The sequence below is a fragment of the Cavia porcellus genome, unplaced genomic scaffold, assembly GCF_034190915.1.
Source record: "Cavia porcellus strain 051 isolate PalLab524CR breed Dunkin Hartley unplaced genomic scaffold, mCavPor4.1 scaffold_6, whole genome shotgun sequence".
In the NCBI taxonomy this organism is placed as follows: Eukaryota; Metazoa; Chordata; class Mammalia; order Rodentia; family Caviidae; genus Cavia; species Cavia porcellus.
Window position 1 is genome coordinate 2,109,224 of NW_026947489.1, and position 25,032 is coordinate 2,134,255.

Genomic DNA, 25,032 nt, shown 5'->3' on the forward strand with positions numbered 1-25,032 from the left:
TTGTCTGTTTTGTGAGAGTAGGTTTTTACTATTCTCATCTGGCTTGGGGGGGGATATTAAATAAGTATGTTTAGAGGTATTTTGATAAATCAGATTGTATTTGTTGATATTTAGATTTATGATGTCCTAGTCTTGAAATTAACAATTATCAGTGTGCAAAACATCTATATACAGAAAGAATTAAACTTTGGTCTTTGTAGTTTTACTGTAAACTCATAGAAACTTCAGAGTGGCACACTCCTTTCAGTTCTGGGTATCGGAGGAGAATTATGTAGAAGCATAATTTTTATGTAAAATACATCTTTCATACATTTTCATGAGCATTGGAGTTTATGTATTTAGATTGACTTTCTAGATATTCAGAAGTAATAAAATTCAATAAATGCCACAGTATAGTATTTAAGACATTTTATGAAAAAGAAAATCAGCTTTGTTTGTAAGTTGTCTGATGTTGCTGGAAAAGTTTGATTATTTAAAGCTCTTAGTTTTTTTTTTTTTTTAGCGAGTTTGTTTTTTATTAGAATTAACTTATTGGTGTGTGTGGTCATAGTTCACTAATCTACAGCAATAACTGTCTTATTTTATATTTGTTACTGGTTTTTAATGCCTATGATTTATTGTGTTTTCTGAAGCATTATGTACAATCATTTTGGAAACTGTTTGATTCCCTAGGGAATATTGAAGCCAAGTCATCTATGCTTTGTGTTTGTGCTGTGTCTCTGTAGTCTGCTTTCTAGGGCTTGTAGGGTTACATAGTATCGGCTGTCCTTGGGTAGTGGTGTAAATTCACTCCAGGATGTAGGAACAGGATGTCCAGAACACCCGTCTGTCCTGATCAGGACAGTACTATATCTCTATGTTTCAGTATGTACATGCTTTTTGATATGATTTGGATTGACTTTCTTTTCTCAGAATGATGATAAGCTTGATTTTCTAGCCTGACCAAGAAGTTGTTACCATACCAGACCTGGGAAGTCTGTCTTCACCTCTGATAGACACAGAGAGGAATCTGGGCCTGCTTCTTGGACTCCACGCCTCCTACTTAGCAGTGAGCACACCGTTGTCTCCGGTCGAGATTGAATGTGCCAGTAAGAAAAACTTGTTTTCTTTGGTCTGATCAACATGTTACTTCATTTTGGTTGAGCCACAGTTGTCCTTAAGAGGAGGAGAGGAAGAAGAATCAGCACAGTTGTTGTTGATTAAAAAAAAAAATAAATGAGGACAGTGGGACTCAGCTGATTGGAAATAGCTGTGAATGTCTGTCATTTGTCTCATGCTGCTTGGTTGCAGAGGAAGCTGTGGTGTGCAGGAATGGCTATCTGGTCTCATACCCTGTTCTCTAGCAGATGGGCCAGGATGTATGTGGTCTCTCCGTGTGCCCAGAAGTCACAAAAAATGTGGATTGGCTGTTCTTTCACTAATGACTCCCTGAGGACTGTGTTTTTACCAGGCTCAGGTTAGGTACGTTTTGGGATGGCAGCCTTTGTAACCACATCAGTAATGAAGTTTCTCTGTATCCCGTAGGATGAATTTAACTTTATTTTATGTACTTTGTGCATCTGTCGGTCCAGCAGGCACTGATTAGCAATCAGTCTCCAATGCAGACGGATGAGCTGGGCTGCCGTCTTGGCTGCTTACGTGATGAGTGATGAGCCGGCATGTGGAGCAGGTCGGGGTGTGGGTGAGAGATGGTGAGGGCATCTAGGACTAGCTCTGGGAGGATAGCGTGCCAGAGAAGGCAGTGTAGGAACTGGGTTGTGGCATCCTGTGCAGGAGCAGGGGTATGAAGGCCCCTGCTGAGAAGAGTAGATCTCAGCTCCTTTCATGGTGGGTGCTGGGGCAGGCTGTTGGTGAGGGTGGGCATGGGGTGTGTGTGTGTGTGTGTGTGTGTGTGTGTGTGTCCACGGAGAAGAGCCTTGGAAGCAGGTGCTGCACTGTGCTGCTGACTTTCTTCCGTGATAACGCTGGAGGAAGATGAGCTTCTCTGAAGTGAGGGTATCGAGTGGGAGGCTCCAGGGTGGGAGAAAGTTCTGTGGGCCTGGTAGATGGGGGCTGCCACACTGGGGAGTGAAAAGCCTGTCCCAGAGAGATCAGGTGCTTCCACATTCCAAAAAGTTCGCGAGGGCTGGCCTCGGATCAGTGTTTTAGAAGGGGTAACGTGGGCTGTGTTGAGAAGCTCCTGAGTGCTCTACATTAAAATGCTCAAAGAACATCGAGTGCTTCCCAGATTTGATTGAGTTTGGAGTAGTATTTTGATAATATGTCATTAATAAAAATCTTTGTTGATATACATCACAATTTTGTGAACATTTCCCTTAATACTCCTGTTTTCCCTGAGGTGGCATATTCTTTCCTTTTTTGATGGTACTGAGGTTTGAATCTAAGGCTGCATGGATGTTAGGCCAGTGCTCTGTCATTAAGCCATCCTCCTCCCCTAGTCCCCATACTGGGCATTGACTCCAGGGGCACGCCCTCAGCCTCAGCCTCCTGACTAGATCACAGGCATGCACCAGCACACCCAGCTTTAGAATGCGCCCTGAGGCATCTTGTACTGTAGATGTATTCTAGTCTATCAGGTCTCCATCTCTAAGACCTTTCTCTTTTTTAAAGATAGTGTGTTTTTCTTAAAAATCCTCTCGTTCTTATTACTTTATATACAGTCTAGGAATATGTAGCCTAATCTGAGAAGGTTTTCTGCAGAAACCCTTCAAAAACTGCGCTGTTCCCCCGTCACGTGTGTAGCATCTTAATGCCACTCTGTGCTGGCTCCTCGTCATAGTAGGTCTTCCTGCTGTGGGCTCTGGGAATTCTCTAGAGGTTGAGATTGAGTGCCGTTTTCCCTGTGAGGTGTGCAATCTTCCCCTGGTTTATTCTTTCAATTTTTGTTACTGTAACAAAATACATTAGGCTGAGTAACATAAAAAAAAGAGGCTTATTTGCTCATAGTTTTAGATACAGAAAACCTAAATATCCTGCCGTTGGCCTTGTTCCTTCACATTGAATGCCATCATGGCAGAACATATGAATGAGAAAAGAAACCAGAGAGAGGTCTAGGCTCTGGCTCTGACTTCTTTTTCCTATGTTTTTGAGACAGGGTCTGACTGTGCAGTTCAGACTGACCTTGGACTCACTTTGTAGCCCAGGCTGGTCTCGGACTTGGAACAGTCCTACCTGCCTCAGCCTCCCAAGTGCTGGGATTGCAGGAGTGCGCTGCCACACCCAGTTTGTCTCTGGCTTTTTTTTTTTTTTTTAATATAAAGTAGCTCATGGCTTTTATAACAGCTGGCCTTCGCAGGAAGCAGGCGGGTTCCTGTGAGAACTCTGCCATTTCCTCTTTACCGGGCCCTGCCTCTCAGTACTGCTTCACTGTGCACATCACCTTACCGTGGTCAGTGCTCCTGGGAACGCATGCAGACCACGTTGTTCTGTGCCACCTGGTGTCCGGCACTAGGGAGCTTCATGCAGAGCACAGTGTGCCATGGGTGTTAGATTGGAATCACTGTTCTGAGACCTGGTACTGTGTTTAAAATACATCAAATAGCTGAGAAGTGCTGTGTGTGCTCATGTTGATGAGCAAACTGTAAAGCAGCCTGTGTAAATATTTTAGATGCAGCTCTTTCATATGAGTGATATGGAGTTTCACCTTTTGAATTGGGCAGTTAGTTCAGTGTCTTCTTATTTCTAAAGTGTGTACTCAGGTTTCTCTTTCATGTTTACTGTGAATTTTCTAGAGTGGCTTCAGTTGTCCATTTTCTCTGGAGGCCTGCAGACCAGCCAGATCCACTACAGCTACAATGAGGAGAAAGACGAGGACCACTGCAGCTCTCCTGGGGGCACTCCTGCCGGCAAATCCCGGCTGTGTCCTCACAGACGGGCCTTGGGCGACCATTCTCAGGCCTTCCTTCAAGCCATTGCTGACAATAACATTCAGGACCACAGTGTGAAGGTGAGGTAGGCTTTATCCCACTCCTGATGTAGTACCCTGTTATCTGAAGACTTGGACATGGAATATTATCACACTTTGATGAATCTAGAACAGACTTGGATTATGTATGTTTAGAGGAGAGCAGATGATTCTTTTCCATGTAACAGTGAGGTCTTAGAAATTTATTGATTACAAGTGAGTTAGAAGCTGTGGTACCTGAGGATTTGTGAAACTTCCCTGGATGGCTGTGAAGTTACTTCCTGACATTCTGTTGCAGGACTTTCTATGTCAAATTGAAAGGTACTGTAGGCAGTGCCACTTGACCACACCAATCACCTTTCCTCCTGAACACCCAGTGGAGGAAGTTGGCCGTTTGCTCTTATGCTGTCTCTTAAAGCATGAAGATTTAGGTATGAAGCTTAATGTCCATGTGTTTCAGTGGTACCATAGATCTTTCAGCTGGCATGCAAGGCATGTTCATTCCTACCTTACCCTTCTTTTAAATGTTTTTACAGGGCATGTGGCGTTGTCTTTAGTTCACGCAGGTACGCTTGGTATTGAGCAGGTAAAGCACCGAACGTTGCCTAAAACAGTGGTGGATGTTTGTAGAGTTGTCCACCAAGCAAAATGCTCACTCATTAAGGTAAATCGATTTGAATTCTTTCATGGTATGCAGCCAGTTGCCAGAATGTTTGCTGTTAGCTTATCTTCTCCTGTTTAACTTTGTAGACTCATCAAGAGCAAGGCCGTTCTTACAAGGAAGTCTGTGCTCCCGTCATTGAACGTTTGAGGTTCCTCTTTAATGAACTGAGACCTGCTGTTTGCAGTGACCTCTCCATCATGTCTAAATTTAAGCTGTTGAGTTCTTTGCCCCGTTGGAGGAGGATAGCTCAGAAAATAATTCGAGAACGGAGGAGAAACAGAGGTAAAAATGTCAAGGATTGGGAAACAGTCGAAGTGTGTGTTTCTTTCCATCTGCTTCAGTCTGTGATTCCAGAGGGAAGCTGTTTGCTTTGGGGGGCAATGCTCTGAACTGCTATAGAATTTATATGTGGTTAGCAGGCCTGTTTGTTTCCCTAAGAGCTAGTGGTGCAGCTTGAAGTTGAATGTGTTATGATTTAGTAACTAGGATATTAATCTTACAAAAGATATTACTATAAACATCACTAAATTTATGGGGAAATGGAAGTTTTCTTTTATATATATAGGAGCATTTACCTTTAGGACTTAGTGCTGTTACTCTCCTAAATGGTTTTGAAGTACTGTGTACATTATCCTTCCTTGTCAGCAGGAGATCCACTGCAAGACTGCTTGTAGATGTTTATGACTGTAGAGAGTGCCTTACCCTAATTATATTGTTTTAGTTCTTGTATATGCACATTTGCAACAAAGTTTAATTTATAAATTAGGCTTCATGGAGATTGACTAATAAAGTGGAATAATTGTAACAGTTTACAGTAGTAAAAGTTACATCAATGTGGTCTTTCCTTAAAGTTCAGATGAATATAAATATTTTTTTGACCATGGTTGATCACAGGTAACTCATTACAAAGTGATACTGTAGATAAGGAAGGAGCTATTCTTTTCTGATATGTAGAGAATTGTAAGAGTGAGCTAAAGAATTACTGATTTTTCAAGGAAGCAACAATCTTAAGAGTATGGAAAAGATTTGATATTAAATGATCTAAAGTTGAGTGAAAATACATACATTATTTTAAAATTTAATACTTATGATTATAAATAAACTATAGAAAGCTTTATCTGTATTCTTTTTTTTTTTTTTTTTTTTTTTTGGCTTTATGAGACGGTTTTGCTCTGTGGTTCAGGCTGGTCCTGAATTATGTAGCCCAGGGTGGCCTTGAACTCCTGGTGGTCCTCCTGTCTTAGTCTCCTGAGTGCTGGGTTATAGATGTGTGCCACCATCCTCGGCAGTGACTATATTCTTATGAATCATATTGGCTTATTCACAGACAGGGCTATTAAATGGTGTTACTCACTGAATTTTAAGTGGATAAAGGAGGACGTTTATTGATTGTTCCTGAACAAATCTTTAGGCCATAGCAACCTGCCTGAATTGTGGATCCGGTCAGGAAGCTACAGTATTGACACTTCTTTTTTTTTTTTTTTTTTTTTTTTGTATTTTTTCATTTTTACCGGTACCAGGGATCGAACTCACGACCGCCTGCTTGCAAGGCAGGTGCTTATGCCGCTGAGCTAAATCCCCAGCCCGGTATTGACACTTCTGACACCTTGTTGACTCAGGCAGCCAGAAGACTCACAGGCAAATCTCAGGCCTGTGAGGGAAAGTGGTCCCCCTCTAGTGTGTGGCTACATCATGTGATGGAGTCTGAACCAAGTTGTCACCTTTCCACGTTCCTTGTTGTGGGTTTATAGGTTTGTTGTGTGATGCTTGAAGCTGGTTATCTTCTTTCTTTTCTCCTTTGCGTTTTCCTTTCTTCGTATGAGGTATAAGTGATGAGTATTATGGGTGCTATGTCAGGGTCCTCAGGAACGAATCTGTGGGACGCGTGAAAGCATTTGTATTATAGTTACCCAAGGATGCAGAACAAAGTGAGCAGAGAAGGATACATGGAAGGGAGTCCCGAGGACACCAGCACAGGCGTTCAGCGTCTTCTCCCAGACATGGGGTCCGTGCTTAGTTCCTCCAGCAATAGTGTACAGCAACATGTTTGAGGAGCTGTCCATGAAGGAAGTTATCTGAGCCTTGGTGTCTGGAGTTTTTTTTGTCTTTTTCATTTTCATCAGTACCGGGTATCAAACTCATGACCACCTGCTTGCAAGGCAGGTGCTTATGCTGCTGAGCTAAACCCCCAGCCCCCGTGTCTGGAGTTTTTAATTGGGGCTGATTACAGAGTCAGGCAGTGCCCACGGGACTGATTTTATTATTCAGACTCCAGTGTCCTATAGCTGAGACAGGTGCTCTCACCGTAAGTCACATTGTTAGTGTCTCCTGTCTCTGGTGTCACGTGATTTTTGGCCTCAGGAATTCAACATTTTCAGGTAGGATGGCCCAAAGGCTAGAACTTAGTGTGTGAAGCTGCCAAGGGACAGATCTTCCTTGGGAATATGCAGGCTTTGATCCCTTAATGTCTGCTGTGTTAACTCCTTACTGTCCCTGTGTATTGCCATTGAACGTTCTGTATATGCAGTGGAGCAAAATTAAGAAATAAGGAAGACATATACAAACTCAGTAGAAATTTCTGTAAAGTTTCTAATGTAGAAAAGACTTTCATTTGGTTCAGTTACTCAGTGGTGGTGAGAACTACTGCACCAGACCAGTGAGAACAAGCCAGTGGCAATGGGTGGGATGGGCTTACGGTGGCCTGTTTTTAGCTTTGTGTTGCCCATGGGCAAAGGCTTGTTTTGTGGCTTTAAATTGTTTCTAAAAAATCAAAAGAGGAATAATAGTTTTGATACATGAGAGGTTCATGAAACTTAAGTTGCAGCATCCATGAATAAAGTTTTTAGGAATACAGCCATATCTGTTGATCTGCTAGTAATCTACAGCTACTTTTTGTGCTATGAATATTGCAGAGTTGAGTATTTAAAACAGAAGGAATGGCATGAAAGACTCAGCTATTTCTTCTCTGGCTAATTAAGCTCTCTGACCCTAGCTCCCCTTTCTTCAGGGCATCTCCCTAACATAGTGTTCTTACCCTGAGTTTCTGTCCCTGACACAGTGTGGTAAAATGTTATGTATTACTGTATGTCGTAGAGGACTAATTGGGATAGTTTTTACTTTTCTTAACTTGTTTTTTTTGGTACTCGAGATCCAACTCATGACCTCACACCTGGCAGGTAGGCGCTTATGCTGCTGAGCTAAATCCCCAGCCCTACTTTTCTTAATTGGGCATTGCAGTTTATGGTGTTGGTCACATGTTTCTTTGAAGAAAATTTTTGTCATGAAAATTCATGAAAATTTTAAGTATTTCCTAATTTTAAATTAATTAAAATCATTTAAATACTTTTATAATCAATGGTATTTTCAAACTTAGTTCCTAAGAAGCCAGAATCTACTGATGATGAAGAAAAAATTGGAAATGAAGACAGCGATTTAGAAGAAGCCTGTATTTTGCCTCATAGCCCGATAAATGTGGACAAAAGACCTGTAACAATTAAATCTCCCAAGGTAAAGTATCTTCTGTGGTTCTGAGATTGGTGGAATAGAACTGCACATAGGAGAGGACTCTATAAAGACTGTACCTTTGTGCCAGGCGTCTGTAGGGGTGTGAGTCTGGTAGGTTTTGTTAAAAGTGTATTCCTAGTGATGCTTATTGCCCTTGCCTAAGTGTCTCTGGTCAGAGCCGTAGCTGGAGAAGTGTTTGCCTTTGTTTTGGCCCTTCTTTGTACTGTTACTCATTCATCATTTATTCACTGCAGGACTTTGTTCCAGGTCTGTGGTGGGTGCTGAGGCTGTTCCTGGGAAGGCTAATTTAGTTCCATGTGCTGAGTTAGTGCGTTCCCAAGGGTGTTAATGTAGAGATTATAAATATGCTTAAAAATATACCTTGTGGCATAATTTTTAACCATATATTAGTTACTAAATTTAAAATAGTCTTATCAGTGTAAACCTATTGGCATTATTTAATATTCAAGTAACTATTAGAATACACGTTTTTAGGGTAAACTAATGGTGTAAATTGTTTCTCTTTGTAGGATAAATGGCAGCCTCTGTTGAGTACAGTTACAGGGGTTCACAAGTACAAGTGGTTGAAGCAGAATGTGCAAGGCCTTTATCCACAGTCTGCACTCCACAGTACAATTGCTGAATTTGCCCTTAAGGAAGAGCCAGTAGATGTAGAAAAAATGAGAAAATGTCTACTAAAACAGGTAAAGTTTTGTGAGAATATGCTCTGCGTCTTGTAACATACTCAATACTGAACTGTATACATTGATATTTTCCAGTTGGAGAGAGCAGAGGTTCGCCTGGAAGGGATAGATACAATTTTAAAACTGGCAGCCAAAAATTTCCTGCTTCCATCTGTGCAGTATGCTATGTTTTGTGGATGGCAAAGACTTATTCCTGAGGGAATTGATATAGGGTAAAATTCGTGATTTTTTTTTTTTGTAGTTGTGGGAATCTGGGGCACAGCACTGTTCTCTTAAAGTTAGAAGTCTGATAGCTGGGCGTATTGGTACATATCTGTAGACTTAGCTACTTGGGAAGCTGAGGTGGGGGAACCACTTGTGCCCAGAAGTTAGAGACCTGCCTGTGCATCCTAGTGTAGTGAGATGTGTCTCAAAAGAAAAAACAAAAAGTCTGGCAGAGTCTAAGTGTAATTCTTTATCTTTATTTGAAAGGGCACCTCTTACTGATTGTTTAAAGGATATTGATTTGATCCCACCTTTTAATCGGATGCTGCTGGAAGTAACTTTTGGAAAGCTGTATGCTTGGGCTGTTCAGAATATTCGAAATGTCTTAATGGATGCAAATGCCAAATTTAAAGAGCTTGGTGAGTTAAATCCTTGTGTTTAAAAGATGTTCCAGCACATCAGCATTGTTTCAGAGTTTGGCCTTAGTTATATCTTGTAGAATCTTGGAAATGCCAGTTTTTGCTTTTGTGAACTTGTATGGTATATTGATAATTTAAACTGTTTTTAGCTTTCTCTTATTTTAAACAGAACTTTCAAAAATTGGCAGAAGACACAATCTAGACCTACTCTAATGTAAAACTTTACATTTTTATGTTTTCATCAGTGTCACTGATACCATAGTACTGTAAGGTATATCTGTCCTGTGTTAATACTCATTTCCAGCCTGGTGTGGTAGCACATGCTGAGAATCCCAGCACTCTGGAATGCTGAGGCAGGAGGATTTTCAAGCCTAGCCTAGGTGACTTAATGACATAGGCCTTGTCTCGAAATAATTTTACATATGACTGGGTGTGGTGGTGCATACTTGTAATCCCCTGGGGCATCTTAGTGAGTCCATTTCTCAAAATTAAAAAAAAAAAAAGTTGCATGTTGAGATGCATGCTTATCATTCCAGCATCCTGGGAGACTGAGGCAGAAGGATTGCAAATTTCAACCCAACCTGCACAATTCAAAATTAAAAAAGAGGTGGGCAGATGTAGCTCATCTGGCCTCAATTCCCAGTACTTCAAACAACTTATTTCCTGGATAATTTGAGCATCTATAGAAAGAAGCTAGCATTGGTTTTGTGGTTGAAAAGTGCAATGTGACTTAGAGTAGAAAAGAAAGGGGGTCCAAAGACAGAAGAGAGCTCTTTGTGAAGTGCAAATGGCAAGACCATTGGAAAGCAAGACAGAGCCACCCTGCACCCGTAGCCTATTGAAGCCCACTAAAAATTAGAGGTTAAAAACCAAACAAGCAAGAACAGAATCCAGAACTCCAGTGCCTTCTGTATCAAGTATGTTTTTGTTTCCATGAACAAGAAATGTAAAGTTTAAGTAAATGCCAACGTTTATTAGGTATTCAGCCGGTTCCCTTGCAAACTATCACCAATGAGAACTCGTCAGGACCAAGCCTGGGGACGATTCCGCAAGCTCGCTTTCTCCTGGTGATGCTCAGCATGCTCACCTTGCAGCACGGCGCAAACAACCTTGACCTCCTTCTCAACTCCGGCACGCTGGCCCTCACGCAGACTACGCTTCGGCTGATCGGTAGGTTGCACCCATGTTGGCTCTTGGATGAAAATGTCAAGGTTTTGCCTTACTTTCTGTCTTAAAACAAGAAGGTTTTGGTGGTAAAATACAGATAACATAAAAGCTACCTCTTGAACTGTTTTTGGCTTATGATTTAGTGGTATTAATAAGTATATTCACAGTTTTGGGCAGCTGTCACCACAGTTTATCTCTAAACTGTTTCATTACCCCAAATACAAACTCTGCCCCCATTTAGCAGTGACTCTTGATTTATCCTACCACTGGTTCCTGTCAACCACAATCTGCTTTTTGTTTTTATGGATTTGCATTTTATGAGCATAACATCTAGAATTATACAATTATCAAGTCACAGGTTGTGGCCTTTCATGTCTGCTTTTCACCTTGATACTTTATTTCTTTTATGGCCAAAACAATGTATTTTTTGATATTGTAATCCCAATAATGAGTATTGTAATCCCAGTAATGAGTACTGTAATCCAAGTACTCTACTCTTCCTCACAATTTGGAAAGTTGTATTTGTAATCCTTTTGAGACGTTATTGGAATCCTGTCAAGTTAAATCCAGTTTACCACCTCCAGTGCAACTCACTTTTTCTAAGGGTTTGAAGATTACTGTTAATTCTTAAATTCATTTGTTAAGTCATGTGGTCCTAAGCTTTTCTTCTGAGAGTTTCTTGATTATTCAGTCTCTTGTTACAGGTATAATTAGTTTTTCTAATTCTCATTCAGGTAATTTGTGTGTTTCTAAGGATTTATCCTCTAGGTAATCTCATTTATTGTCATACAGTTGCTCATAGTATTCTTTTATAATCTTTTTTTAATTTTTATATTGATAGTAATTTCCTTGGTTACAATTCCGATTTTAGTTACTTCCATCATGTGTGTTTTTTAAACTTCCTGAAGTTTTGCTCCAGCTCTGGGAATTGATTAACCTTTTTTTTAGTGTTTCTTAAGAGAAAACATAAACTTTCATTTTTGGCCTACGAAAGCCCACTTAGATAACTGTCTGTTCTCTTTTTCTTCTACCTGGAGGAGCAAATGAACAACCAAATAACAAGAACAACAAATGGAGTCAACTGTACTTTGTCCCCTTAGTTTTGCCACTGAGGCCAGAAGTAGCCAGGGCATCCAGCAAAGTCTGTCTCCTGGGTTCCATTTTACTCTTTCAAATCCATTGATAAATTTTACTTTGAACTGACAGCAACTCAGTTCCTTTCATACTGTGAATGACTCCAAAGCCTTCTAAGCACCATTTGTCCTACCTTGTCCCTCCTTCTTCAGTGACTAAACAGTGGTTTTGCAGTGTTTGTTTGGGGTCATTGTAGAGCGTCATTCCCCTGCTGCTTCTGTCTCTGAGGTTTCTGAGGCCTGGTAGGTTTGATGATTTACCAGAGTATGTAGTTACACTAAGTGCTACAGTTCATTAACTGAGTGACACCAAATGAGGCCCAGAGGGATCCAGGCACCAGCTGCCAGAGTCCTTTCCAAGTTGCAGTCACACAGAATGCACTTCTCCCAGCACTGCAGTGTGATGCCACCTGAGAAGCGCTGTGAGGGAATGCCCACCAGGGACTTGAGGCTGTGGTTTTCACCGGGGCTAAGTACAAGCCATACCCTTTCTGGCACACTCCAGAGTGAAGCTCTCAGTGGAAACCAGGTTTCAGACTGGACCACATTGTGCGAATAGTTTAGCATCAGGAGCTGTGCTCATCACCTGGAAAGTAAAGGGAGCCTTCCTGAGATCTACCTTCCTAGATACCAGCTGGGGCTGATCCTGCAGGCGGTGGGCAGACTGTGTCTCAGGCCTGCTTGGGGAACTGTTTCCTGTGTGAAATGAAAGTTTGTTAATCCTCCGTTCTTAACACATTTAGATGGTTGTCTTTGCTTTATTTTATAACAGATGTGATGAGTGTCTTGCCAACTTAAAATTGTCGTACTTGTTTGAGAGCTATAACTCCAAAAAAGTAGAATAAATATCTTTTCTGGGAGTTTTTGTATCTTTTTTATTTTCTGAATGTATTTATATATTTTGGCCTTTCTAAAATCTTAGATATAATCAGTAAATTCTCCATAGTATTTTTTGTATGCATTGGTAAAAGTACTTACTAGTTTCTGTGTGTGTTAAAAATAGGGCGCCGTAGGTTTTCACTGGCTCAGTTGTTCTTGGTGCTCTGACAGGTCCTAGCAGTGACAATGTAGAGGAAGATATGAATGCTTCTGCCCGAGGAGCCTCTGCTACGGTTTTGGAGGAAACAAGGAAGGAAACGGCTCCTGTGCAGCTTCCCGTGTCTGGGCCAGAACTGGCTGCCATGATGAAGATTGGAACCAGGGTCATGAGAGGGGTGGACTGGAAATGGGGAGATCAGGTACTCAGAGATTTGGTTTACTACTTTGGCTACACACTTCTTCTGTACATCCTGATTTACATGATATTAGGGAAAATTGGGATCATTAACCACTCTAATTCAGGACACACACAGTTGATAGATGAGTAAGTTGTAGATTCATCAGCAGCTAGTCAGAAGCAAAGTCTCCTACAGGGCACCTCCCACAGATTCAAGTCGAGGAATGGCAGCCTGCAACCCACTTCCATGTGAAGTTGGAACTAGAGTGGGCAGTCTCCGTTTGAATGCTGGCATTAAGAGAGCTTTGAGGTAGGAAGCCCAGATACTGCCTCTGTGAGCAGATGGCCGTGTGCCACAGAGTGCCCCAAATGCAGCAGTTTAGGTTGTGCTGGTGAGTGAGGAGCCACCACTCCCCTCAGAATATGTTGCTTGCAAATCTGTCACTGGTCTCCAACCAGAGGCACCACTCTTAGCGTGGCCAGCTCAGTTAGGCAGTGTTCGGCTTGCCCATGGTTATGCCACTGTTGAGCAAGGGGGTTTGGTCACAGTGACTGGAGGAGTGAGGGTGCTTGAGGACAGGTAACATATCATATGAACAGCTCTCTGCCTTTGAAATGGGAGCTGGAGCGCCCCCTGGAGCCACACAGGAAGCATGACAGAGGGAATATGGAGGCTCTGGGACTAGTTTCAGGTTTTCACTCTTTTACGACCCACAGTGATTAAAGGGGTCAAAGAAAAGCCTGCCAGGATAATGCTGGAAAGCCGGTTTGTACATTTGCTCAGAGATCAACCTGATCAAGAGGATGCTTCCTCCCCTATTTCTAGGTTAGAAGAATATGTGCATGTTGTTTCAGGACATTTACTTAGGAAGATCAGAGCTTTACATTTGTACACAGGTTTGGGCCCATCAGTGACTGTGACGTCTGTGCATAGTGATGTAGCCCCTTCCCAGCGAAGGCAGCTACTGGCAGTGTTTGCGCGCAGGTTTGTGGTTTCTGGATCATGATGGGCTTGGGGCAGGGTATATCCCCTCTTCACTGGTCTTTATTTTGGCTTTTGCAGGATGGGCCTCCCCCAGGCTTAGGCCGTGTGATCGGTGAGCTTGGAGAGGATGGGTGGATCAGGGTCCAGTGGGACACAGGCAGCACCAACTCGTACAGGATGGGGAAAGAAGGAAAGTACGACCTCAAGCTGGCGGAGCTGCCGACTTCTGTGCAGCCTTTGGCAGAAGACTCAGACACAGAGGATGACTCTGGTGAGTGAGGGCATCTAGTTTACGGTAGTCTGGTGAGTGGTTAAAGGCTGGTGGATTCATTTTCCTCTGGTCAGGTGAGAGACAGGTGGGGTCCCAAACGGGTTGTTCCTGAATTCACTCTTGGCCTTCCGTACCCAGTTTGTGGGAGCGGAATGGGAACACAGCTGCACAGCCTCACTGTGGGCGCTTGGTGGTTGGGCCTGAGCCCCTGCTGGAGGGAACCAATCATAGTGGATGGGCTCAGCATTGCCCCAGGCTGTGAGGATGCCTCCTTCTCCACCAGTTTTGAAGTCTGCAGAGCAGAGACCCATGTGCTTTCCTTTATTTCTGTTCAGGAGACTTCACATAATGTGGAGTTAACCTCCCAGGAAAGAAGGAAGAATTAGGTAGATTCAGAAAGTTTGATCTGGTCTAAGGAAAGCCAAGGTTGTGAGAGGAGGGCTTCACAACATGTTTTAGATGTGTATGAAAGACCCCAGGTGATGTGAGTGTGTGGGTGCAGCCTCACACTGCTGGCCTCAGGGAGTGCTTCCAAGAGGCCAGAGCTACTCAGGGGCTCTCCACCAGGTACTACTGAGTGCTGCCACGCTTCAGAGACTGCTGTTGGGTCGAGCAGATGAAGCCTGCAGAGATGCTCAGGAGAGAGTGGGGGTGTGGAGAGTGGGAGAGCCTGTGGAGCCCTCAGGTGTGACTTGGGGTGCCTGCCATGGGGACCATCAGGAGTGAAGCATGTGGTCTCCGGTAGAGGAATCTGGCTGTCCTTCCAGTGCTGACCTTCCACATGTGTTCCAGACCAGGACTGGCCCCCTCTGCTGCCTGATGGCCAGGGTGAGCAGGCTTGGCTTACTGCCTGGAAGCTTTCCTTAGGAGTTGGTGCTGGGCAGTGGTGGCCATGTGACAGAAAGGTGGCCTCCTTGTTCCACAGACAGTTATGCTGGACATGGAAGCGACTGGTCTCCCTGCCACGCAGATGTAGGTGGTTTACTCTTCTCGAATCAGAGCCAGCTCCTAAGAATCACCTTGACATCTGTTAAATTGCCTTCTTTTTTTTTGTTTTGTTTTTCCTTTTTTCTTTTGGTATTGGGGATTGAACCTAGGACCTTCATGTTGAGCTAGCCCAGATTATTTTTTTATTTTGAGACAATATTTCATTAAGTTACTCAACTGGCCTCTTAACTTGCAATCAATCCTTTTGCCCAGGCTTTCAAAAGTACTGGGATTTCAAGCGTGTACCACCATGGCCAGTTGTAAGATGTTCTAAAGAAATAAAACCTTGGAATCATTTCAGTGCTTCTGAAGTGTAGGCGTAGGTTGTTTTTTAAAAATTTGTTTTTGCAAGGTCTCAATTTTTTGTGAGCCAAGCGGGAATAGATATGACGGTGCACAACTCTTGGGAGGGTCATTTGAGTCGAGGAAGTTGGATACTCTGGACAACATAGAGAGCTCTGGTATCTTAGAGACAGGGAAATGGCTAGGGCATCCTTAGTTTCATCTTTTCTAGTTAAGATCTTTCCTTTCCAAAGTGAAAAAGAAGGATGCAGAATCTCTGTGCTTATACTTAATTTTGCTGTGAATCTAAAACTCTGTAAAAATTAAAGTTTTTAAAAATAAAGTAAGATGCCATTCACAGACTCGGGGTAGAGAGAACCAGGCCATACCAGGAAGCAAGTCCAGCCTGGGAACCAGCATCATGTGCGGGCTGCTGGCAGGCTGGACTAGCCAGACCCCAGCCCCTTCCGGCGCACAAACTGACAAACAAGAAGTACCAGTACCCCCTCACCTTCAAGCAAGTGGCTTATCTGAAGAAACACAGGCTGTGATGATAGTTATCATGGTGAAATGCAATTGGAACCTGTGTTGTTTTGATGTTTCACTGACGTTCCAGGTCTAGGGCCAGCGGTCTGATCGTGGGTTTAGAGGACAGCGGTATGCAGTGTGGCATTTAGGGGTTATCTCTTTCTGAGGGATGCAGCCATTGTTGATTCCCCCTATGATCTTATTTTGGAAGTCCTATATTGTTTCCATTGTTTTGTTGGGTTGGATTTTATTCTCTTTTGTTTTATTTGATCATGTCAAATCCAGTGGCGGGAGCAGCTATTTTAAAGATAGCAAGATATATTATGATAGCAGTTTAGGATTTACTATTGGCTCGAAGTCTTTTATTGCATTTTTTTTTTTTTTAACTGTTTCTATTCTGTTTGTTTGATTTTTACTGTATCCAAGGTTATCTGCAGCTATTTTGTAGACATCAAAAGGCATTATGGTCACTGTTGTTGATTAGTAATGTTTTGAACTCTGTATATCTTGCACTGGTTTGTTTTGATTGGTTTTATTGCTTTATCTTCTTTAAAATAAAAAAAAAAGAATATGACATTAAATTCCTTAAATTATGTGCAGGGCCTCCTTCCTGGTATATAGTTTCTTATTTCAGTTGTCTTTTTCAGAAGCCGAACAAATTGAAAAGAACATTCACCCCACGGCAATGATGCTGACTAGCACTATTAACTTACTGCAGACTCTGTGTCTCTCTGTGGGCGTTCACGCTGAAATCATGCAGAGCGAGGCCACCAAGACTCTGTGTGGACTGCTGCGAATGTTAGTGGAAAGCGGAACAACGGACAAGACATGTATGATTGAATAATTGTGGGCCCAGAGTGTCAGCTTTGGGGTTGTGAACTCGCCAAGTTTGTGTGTATGTGGGCAAGTGTGAGTGTGTGTGTTAAGTGTGGATGTTATGTTGCTGTGACTGCTGTAACAGTCATGTGAACCAGATAGCAAGCAACAGACAGTTCTCAGCAGGGCTGGTTCCCCTGCAGCTCGGGGACACCACTTTCTGCTCTCTTCTTTCCTGGTGTCTGGTGATTTGCTGGTGAAGCTTGGCATTCCAGCTTGCAGTGTGTCTCCCTCATCTCTGGTTTCATGTGCACAGGGTGTCCACTGTGTCCAGATTTGCTTTTTCTTGGCAGCATTGGGGATTGAAATCAGGGCCTTTGCACTGGGGTATATCTCGACCACTTTTTTTTTTTGTGTGTGTCTTTTTTGTTTTTATCGGTACCAGGGATCGAACTCACAACTGCCTGCTTGCAAGCAGGCACTTATGCTGCTGAGCTAAATCCCCAGCCCCCCGACCACTTTTTAAAACCTGTTAAGTTTTATTATTTTAGATTTTTGAGACAGAGTCTTGCTAACTCACTAGTTGCCAAGGCTGGGATTGAAGCTGCCTGGCTGGGATCCTCCTGCCTCAGCACTGCCGTGTGCTGGGATTGCAGACTGTGCCACTGTACCTAGCTCCATTTACTTGTTATAAGAATACCAGTTAATCTCATGCAAGCTATTAACCCTGTTTCCAAGCACGGGTCTTAAGGTTTAAGGGTCAGTGCTTCAACATACACATTTTTTTTTTATTTGTAGCAGGGCTTGAACTTAGGATCTTGTGCTTGCCAATCCGGCACTTATGCTGCTGAGAGCTAAATCCCCGGCCCCCAAACATAACAAATTTTGTGAGGACACTGTTCAGTCTGTAACACTGGGTTCAGACAACAAATTTATTCTCTTAGAATTCTGAACACCAGAAATGCCAAGTCCAGGTACCAGCAGGGCTGTGCTCTTTGCATAAGCTAAAGCCAGGTTCTGCCCTCGTGCTGTTCGGCCCTGGTGGCTCTAGGCTGCCTGGCCATGGCTTTATCACTGCAGCCTCTGCTTCTGTCTTCACGTGGCCACCTCCTCTGTTTCTTGATGTCCTTTTCCTGAATTATGGAGACTCATTCATTGGAGATTGGGTTCATCCTAATTCAAAATGATGCCACACAGTTCTTAATGATGTCTTAAAGTCCGAATGAGGTCATACTCGCGAGGTTCAGAGTGAATGTCAGTTTTGGGAGGTACACACTTTAATCCGTTAAGTATGAGTGTTTTTCCATGGAAGTATAGGAAATATGAATTGGAGAAATGGGCTTTGTATGTGTATGTGTCTGAGAATGTGAATGTGAGTGTGATTGGGTGTATCTGATGGGAACTGTGAGCATCTAGAAGTGTGAGGTCTGTCTTCAAAGCACATATGTGATTATGTGAGCATGTGTGAATGTGATGTGTGCTTAGATACCAGTGTGTTACGAGGGAGAGAGAATGTTGATTAGTGGATGAGGGTTTATGGGAAGTGGAGTGCGTTTGCGTCTGTGAGTGGCCGTGGGCACACGTGTGGCTGGGTGTATGTGAATGTCCATATTTGCATAAGTGATTATGTCAATTGAAGTAGTAGGTTAGAGTGTGTGTGAGTACTCCAGCACCTGTGTCAGTATGTTGGTTATGTGTGATTATGAGTGTGTGGCGGTAGTTTGAGAGCCTGAGGGTGTGAGATTTGATTGAAATGAAAGTGTATGAGGGTCAGTGTATGTGAGTGAGGGTGTGTTGTATGAGTGTCTGTGATCGTGAACTGTGTGTCAGTGTGAGAACACGTGCTTACTGTTTGTGCTCCAGTGTGGAAGCTTGTGAGGGCATGTTGCAGTTTGAGTACATCACTGAGCAGGACAGAAGCTGTGTAGGACAGTAATGAGAGTGGAGGGAGGTAGACGAGCTCAAGTGTGTGCATGGGTTGAGTGTGGTGGTGTGTCTCACTGCGTGGGTGTGGGTTAGTCTGAACAACTCTGTGCGTGTATATGAGCATCTTGGGTGGTGTGTTTGGGAGAGGGGGTGTGAGTCCCCTGAGTGTGTCTGCATAACTGTGTGAGTTAGTCTGGGGGTGTGTGTGTCCTGTGCTGGAGCTGTGAGCCCGAGCGTGGGAGGGCTGGCTGGCAGTGGGAAAGGCAAGCTGCCCCCATGTGGAACGGGGAGGGCTGCAGGCAGGGACCTGGGGGAGTTGTATCCTTGGTGCCAGACCTCTGAGCTTGGGTGGTGGTAGCAGGGGAGTGCAGCCTGAGTGAGTGTTAGTGAGCCAGGGCAGACGCGGCCCTGGTCTTGCCCGAATCACTGGGTGTGGACCTAACAGAAACCTCATGTTCGCTGTGTTAGTGCAGACCTCTCAGCCATGGACTGGAAATGTACAGCGCAGATTAAACATAATGAGATCATAGGGATATTTAAAACACATGTCACCAATTAATGCTATATTAGAATTATCAGTCATTTTTTATTGCCTAGAAACCACAGGTAGATGAGAGGCATTAATGGACTTTGGGCTACTGCATGTACTTCAAAGACTTAAAGATGCTGTGAATTGCTTTGTAGGCTTAAAAGCCATCTCTTGCTCCTTTTGCACTGTATATGTCCCACAGTAAGACATTTGTGAAGTAGCCTAGTATTGAAAATAAATAACAATTTAATTGAAAAGGAGGATTGTGCGCGTACTCTTATTTTTAGAGAGAGACTTGGTGCCAACAAGGTTTGTCTTTCTCCTGCAGCTTCTCCTAGCAGGCTGGTATGCAGGGAGCAGCACCGCAGCTGGTGCACGCTTGGATTCGTGCGGAGCATCGCTCTCACCCCGCAAGTTTGCGGGGCCCTCAGCTCCCCGCAGTGGATTGCGCTGCTCATGAAGGTGGTCGAAGGGCATGCGCCTTTCACGGCAGCATCACTGCAGAGGCAGGTAATGTGCAACCGACAGGACAGGGTCCTCTAGAGTACCCTGAGGCAGTGCCTCCGTTCAGTAGTGAGGGTAGGAGACATCAAGAAGTGACCTGGAGCAGAGTTCTGGAGAGAAGCGGGTGCAGTTCTTTATGGTACTGGGGATTGAACTCATGCCCTCGTGCTTGCCAGGCAAATCCCTGGGCCTAGTGGCTGAAATTTTTGAGTGGTGGTAACTGTATGTTACCAACCAGTCCACCTAGTGATTAAATTCTGTGTATATTTTCCTCTGCCTCACCAACATGGTAGAGTAATAGTCTTCAGAAGAATTAAGTTAAAAAAAACTATTTTTAAGTTAAAAACGTGCATTTATAATGTAATTTTTATAAATGGTGATCCTGCTCATGAATTGATTAAATGTCAGGGCTTCACATGATTAATTGTATTCTGGGGGAAGAATCAAAAGAAAGATCTGTAACCCTTTAGCAGTGACTCTCTTTAAAGCATGCCACTTGATTCTCTCTGAGCAGATTTTAGCAGTGCACCTGCTCCAAGCGGTCCTTCCGTCGTGGGATAAGACGGAGAGGGCGAGGGACATGAAGTGCCTTGTGGAGAAGCTGTTTGGCTTCTTGGGCAGTTTGCTCACTACCTGCTCTTCTGATATCCCGTTGCTCAGAGGTGGGTAGCTGTCTGCTCACTGTGGCTCCTGGCGAGGGCAGCGAGTGCGAAGTGCAGCTTCTCTCTGCTTTGTCCCCAGAGTCAGCGCTGAGAAGGCGGAGGGCGCGGCCACAGGCGTCTCTCACTGCCACGCACAGCAGCACGCTGGCGGAGGAGGTGGTGGCGCTGCTGCGCACCCTGCACTCTCTGAGTCAGTGGAACGGGCTCATCAACAAGTACATCAACTCCCAGCTCCGTTCCATCACCCACAGCTCTGTGGGGAAGCTGTCGGAAGGGGTGCGTTCCACAGTTTCAAGTGAACATGGTCATTCTTTTTCTCAGGTGGTACTGGGGATTGAATCCAGGGCCTTTGTCCTTGCACTAAGCCATACCTTCAGACCTTTTTTAAATTTGTTTTTGAGACAGCCTCTCACTAGGTTGCTGAGTTACCCAGTCTGGGCTCCAACCTGCGATCCTCCTGCCTCAGCCTCTCAGAGTGCTGGAATTGCAGATATATATCACTGCACTCAGAAAGTGTGGTATTTGTAGAATGTGAATTTTACTTTTAAATTACCTATTTAAGCACTGAACATTTCATTTAAGGACATATGCAAAATCTTTTAAATAGAAATAATCACTGGGCAGTCAATATGAAAATTAATTTGGAAGCCTGGTGTGTTTGCACATCCCTGTAATCATAGCTGCTTGGGTGACTGAGTTAGGAGGATCTCCTGAGCCCAGGCATTCAGGGCCAGTTTGGGCAGCATAGTGAGAGTCTGTCTCCTAAAGGATATAACAAGAATTACATTTTGTTGTAAATTCGTAAGGGGCTGCTCTGTGGCATCCCTTGCTAAACTTGCTGCTGTTTGACATCCACACTAGGCCCAATTAGAGGACTACTTTCCCGACTCTGAGAACCCTGAAGTGGGGGGCCTCATGGCAGTGCTGGCTGTGATCGGAGGCATCGATGGCCGCCTGCGCCTTGGGGGTCAAGTCATGCACGACGAGTTTGGAGAGGGCACTGTGACTCGCATCACCCCAAAGGGCAGGATTACCGTGCAGTTCTCTGACATGCGGATGTGCCGTGTTTGCCCGTTGAATCAGCTGAAACCAGTAGGTGACCTGAGTAGTGGCCTTTGTGCTGGAGCTGGGGTCTGACGTAGGAACCCAAAGGGAGCTGTGCTTCTCGTCTGCCCTCCTGCCTGTGTAGGCTGCGCTCTGTGAAAGGCAGGACATGTTGTCTTCCAACCCCCAGAGATTGAGGGACATTAGTACTCCATATGCCAGTTTTCATTATTTTTAAAAATGAAGTTTCTAAATTCAGTTTTTATTAAAAGCTCAGTTTTAAAAATCTTGAAATGATTTTCTTGTTAGTGACAAAACTTAGTCAGCAGCTACTGTCAGAAATGCATAAGGAAGGCGAGTGATTTATATTATATCGATGTAACCCTGGGGTGGTTTCACTGTAACTCTATAAAATATTGCTGTGGGTTTTTATAGGAATATATATTCTAGAATATTTGAAATGTATGAGGCATACTTTGGAAGACAGAAACTACTATGCTGATGAATTGTTGACTAGTTAGTAAAGAAAAAGTTGATGCAGCTCACACTTGCGTATGTATGCCTTTATCTTGCCATTAACATTGTTCTCAGATATGAAAAGACTTCGCAGTATTGTGGTATTTCAGAGTTAAAACTCAGACTGTTTCATGTGTTAATCTGCTTGGCCACGCTGTGACACTTTCTGTGTCCCTTTTCCAGCTCCCTGCTGTGGCCTTCAGTGTGACTAACCTGCCCTTCACGGAACCTATGCTGGCCGTCTGGGCACAGTTGGTGAACCTCGCCGGAAGCAAACTGGAAAAGCACAAAATAAAGAAGTCCCCTAAGCAGGCCTTTGCAGGTCAGTGCCTGATGATTCTTGAGGAATGAGCTGTGGTCTTCACCTGGCACTGCTTGGACAGTGTTTGCTTTCATTAGGGTGAGCTCTTACAACTGCTGAGATCCTGGTGTTCTTGTGGACTTAACGTTTATTGAGCTGAGCTGGGATGTGACCTGTGTGTGGTGATCAGAGTGTTCCTGAGTCAGCCTTTGGCTCTGTGTTTGGGACCCATCTGGAGAGCTCACTGCGCACCCCCTTGTCAGTGTGGGCATTTGTTTGGAGCCAGCATTCAGAGGAGGCGTGTGTCTCCTTCCTCTGTGTCGACCTCCAGCTCACAGCTCTGTGGCTCAGTCAGCTTTCTGGAACTTTGCTCACGGCCCGTTCAATGGCTGTTCTGCGTGACCTTTGTATTGGTTCTGCCTTCCTTTGTGTACGCACGGAGGGCTAAGTAAGACTGTGAGCTGTCTTTCTTAAATTCTTCCTTCCTCTGGGTCTACAGTACTACTCTTGTGGTTTCTCCTTTCCTTGTTCCTCAGTATCCTTTTCTTTATTTTTTTATTTTGTTAAGACAGCATCTTGCTGTATAGTTCAGACTGGCTTTGAACGTACTATGAAGCCCATGCTGGCCTTGAATTCACAGTGATCCTCCTGCCTCAGCCTCCCAAGTGCACCACCATGCCTGGGCACACATGAGTTTTCTTAGACTTGTTTTCCTTGTTTATTCTTTATACTCTGGAAGTCCCTGTGGCTTTACTCATAATTTCTGGTTCATTCTGCCCACTCTGGAGTTTTCTCCCCCATTTGTTCCCCAACCTCTTACTGCTGCTTTACCATTTTTTGTAACAACCTTCAACTCGGTATTTCAAATTTGTGTGCCAGACTGTGGGGCCCATGCATGTGATCATAGCATGACTAAAACCCAGCCTGCCTTCTCCAGTAACCTCCCTTTCCAAACCTGTCTGCCAGTTGGTCAGGCTCAGTGCTCAGGGTCCATGTTGTTACCTCGTGTTGTCTTGCTGCCTCTTAGATCTGTGCAACATCTGCAGTTTAGGCCTGTTCCTCTCAGGGGGCTACTTTGTTCTGCTCTAAGCTGGCCTATGGCATGTCTGCATATCCTTGGATTGAAGAAGGTGCCAGGGAAATGCCTGGAGTCTTTGTCAATTAAAAGGCTCGCCGAGTCTGACAAAAAAAATTCCTGGAGGAAATTTTTTTTGGGGGGTACCGGGAATCAAACTCAGGACCTTGAGATTGCCAGGCAGGTGCTGTGCTGCTGAGTTACAATCCCTGGCCCCAGAATCTTATGCAAAAAGTGTGAAAGTATTTTCTAACATGGTTGCCTAGTTGAAATTTCAACAATTAAGAGATGAAACAGTTGAGGATGCTATTCCTAGCTATAGTGTGGTTCTGATTCTCACTTTAGCTTGTCGCGGTAGGTGTCTAGGACAGCACAGGAAGGGGAAGACCATGGAGTATGAAGACATTTCCCCAGGTCCATTTCCAAAGAGCAGCCCTGGTTTATCTCTGCATCTGAAAGGTGGCACAGCTGTGAGGAGAGAGTGTGGTTCTTATTGGATTCTTTTATTCCACAGGACAAGTAGACTTGGATCTACTGCGGAGCCAGCAGTTAAAGCTGTACATACTGAAAGCAGGGTGGGCGCTGCTTTCCCACCAAGATAAACTGAGGCAGATCTTGTCTCAGCCAGCTGTTCAGGAGACTGGAACTCTTCATGCAGGTATCCTTTAAAGAAAGCTCTTATAGATGTATAAGAAAGGCAGCTACGATGGCAGAAAAATAAGCAAAAAATTTGAACAAGCAGTTCTTGGAAGGTAAGAGGGAAGACAGACAGTCTATAGATGAGAGGTAAATAACCTGCCGACTTGCTCTCACCAGCTGTGAATGCAGTTGTTTTGTTAGATGGTTGGGGTGGTGCTTCATTTTTCTTTTTCTTTTTTATGGTCTTGGGATATATTTTGGGCTGGCCTTAAAGTTTGATGTAGTTTGAGCCAGTTATCTTAAGGGAATTTAATGCACAAAGAGGGATAAAGATAGCATGCTTATCAGTCCCCATCTCTTTTGGCTTCTTTTTTGGTACTGCAAAACTGGAGACAGTGAGATTGTTAGGTGGTATGTCCGTGCAGCAGTATGTCTATGATGCCATTCGGAATGCTGATGCATGTCTTATGGTTAGTGCTGTGGAAACATGAAAACAGTAAGGAATAACTTAAACTGCATTGCCACGTTCGTGTATTTGTAGGTGTATCCTAGAGTCAACTGTTTAACATTTAAGTGCTGGAATTTAGGTTGATTTTATTTTCTTTATTTATTTCTATATTCTGTTTTCTAAGATGAGTGAATATCTTTTTGTAGAAAAAATATCATGAAATATTATTTTAATTTTTTTGCCCCTTTTTTTTTTTGGTACTGGAGATCAAACTCAAAACTGCATGCTTGCAAAGCAGGTGCTTATGCTGCTGAGCTAAATCCCCAGCTGGCCTTGAACTCACTTTGTAGCCCAGGCTGGTCTTGAACTTGCAACAGTCCTCCTGCCTCCACCACCTGAGTGCTGGGATTACAGGCGTGTACCACCATACTAGCTGAAAAAATTTTTGATCATGGATTATAATGTCTTAATACACTAGTAAATGACATTATGCTAAGCATTAAGGGAACGTAGCCCTTGATTGTGGTCATCACTGTGGGGCTGGAATGAGGGAGAGATGTCTGCAGAAGGTACTATCTGCTGTGGGTCCTGTAGGCTCTGAGGT

The 25,032-nt window shown here is 43.8% G+C and overlaps 1 protein-coding gene across 4 annotated transcripts in view; it reads left to right on the plus strand.

Annotated features, from left to right (window-relative positions):
- The window catches only part of Herc2 (HECT and RLD domain containing E3 ubiquitin protein ligase 2), a 177,980-nt gene that overhangs the window by 70,902 nt on the left and 82,046 nt on the right, over positions 1-25,032 (plus strand). For 3 of the 4 annotated variants that reach the window (XM_063249811.1, XM_063249813.1, XM_063249814.1), the window contains 19 exons: positions 938-1,088; positions 3,732-3,946; positions 4,203-4,335; positions 4,441-4,568; positions 4,655-4,850; positions 7,942-8,075; positions 8,603-8,776; positions 8,852-8,988; positions 9,248-9,399; positions 10,378-10,569; positions 12,750-12,937; positions 13,979-14,171; positions 16,616-16,798; positions 19,568-19,749; positions 20,258-20,405; positions 20,485-20,681; positions 21,267-21,497; positions 22,149-22,287; positions 23,856-23,999. In XM_063249811.1, the coding sequence (XP_063105881.1) occupies positions 938-1,088; positions 3,732-3,946; positions 4,203-4,335; positions 4,441-4,568; positions 4,655-4,850; positions 7,942-8,075; positions 8,603-8,776; positions 8,852-8,988; positions 9,248-9,399; positions 10,378-10,569; positions 12,750-12,937; positions 13,979-14,171; positions 16,616-16,798; positions 19,568-19,749; positions 20,258-20,405; positions 20,485-20,681; positions 21,267-21,497; positions 22,149-22,287; positions 23,856-23,999 (3,217 nt within the window). The remainder of the gene's footprint in view (positions 1-937; positions 1,089-3,731; positions 3,947-4,202; positions 4,336-4,440; positions 4,569-4,654; positions 4,851-7,941; positions 8,076-8,602; positions 8,777-8,851; positions 8,989-9,247; positions 9,400-10,377; positions 10,570-12,749; positions 12,938-13,978; positions 14,172-16,615; positions 16,799-19,567; positions 19,750-20,257; positions 20,406-20,484; positions 20,682-21,266; positions 21,498-22,148; positions 22,288-23,855; positions 24,000-25,032) is intronic. The other variant, XM_063249812.1, reaches the window with a different exon arrangement.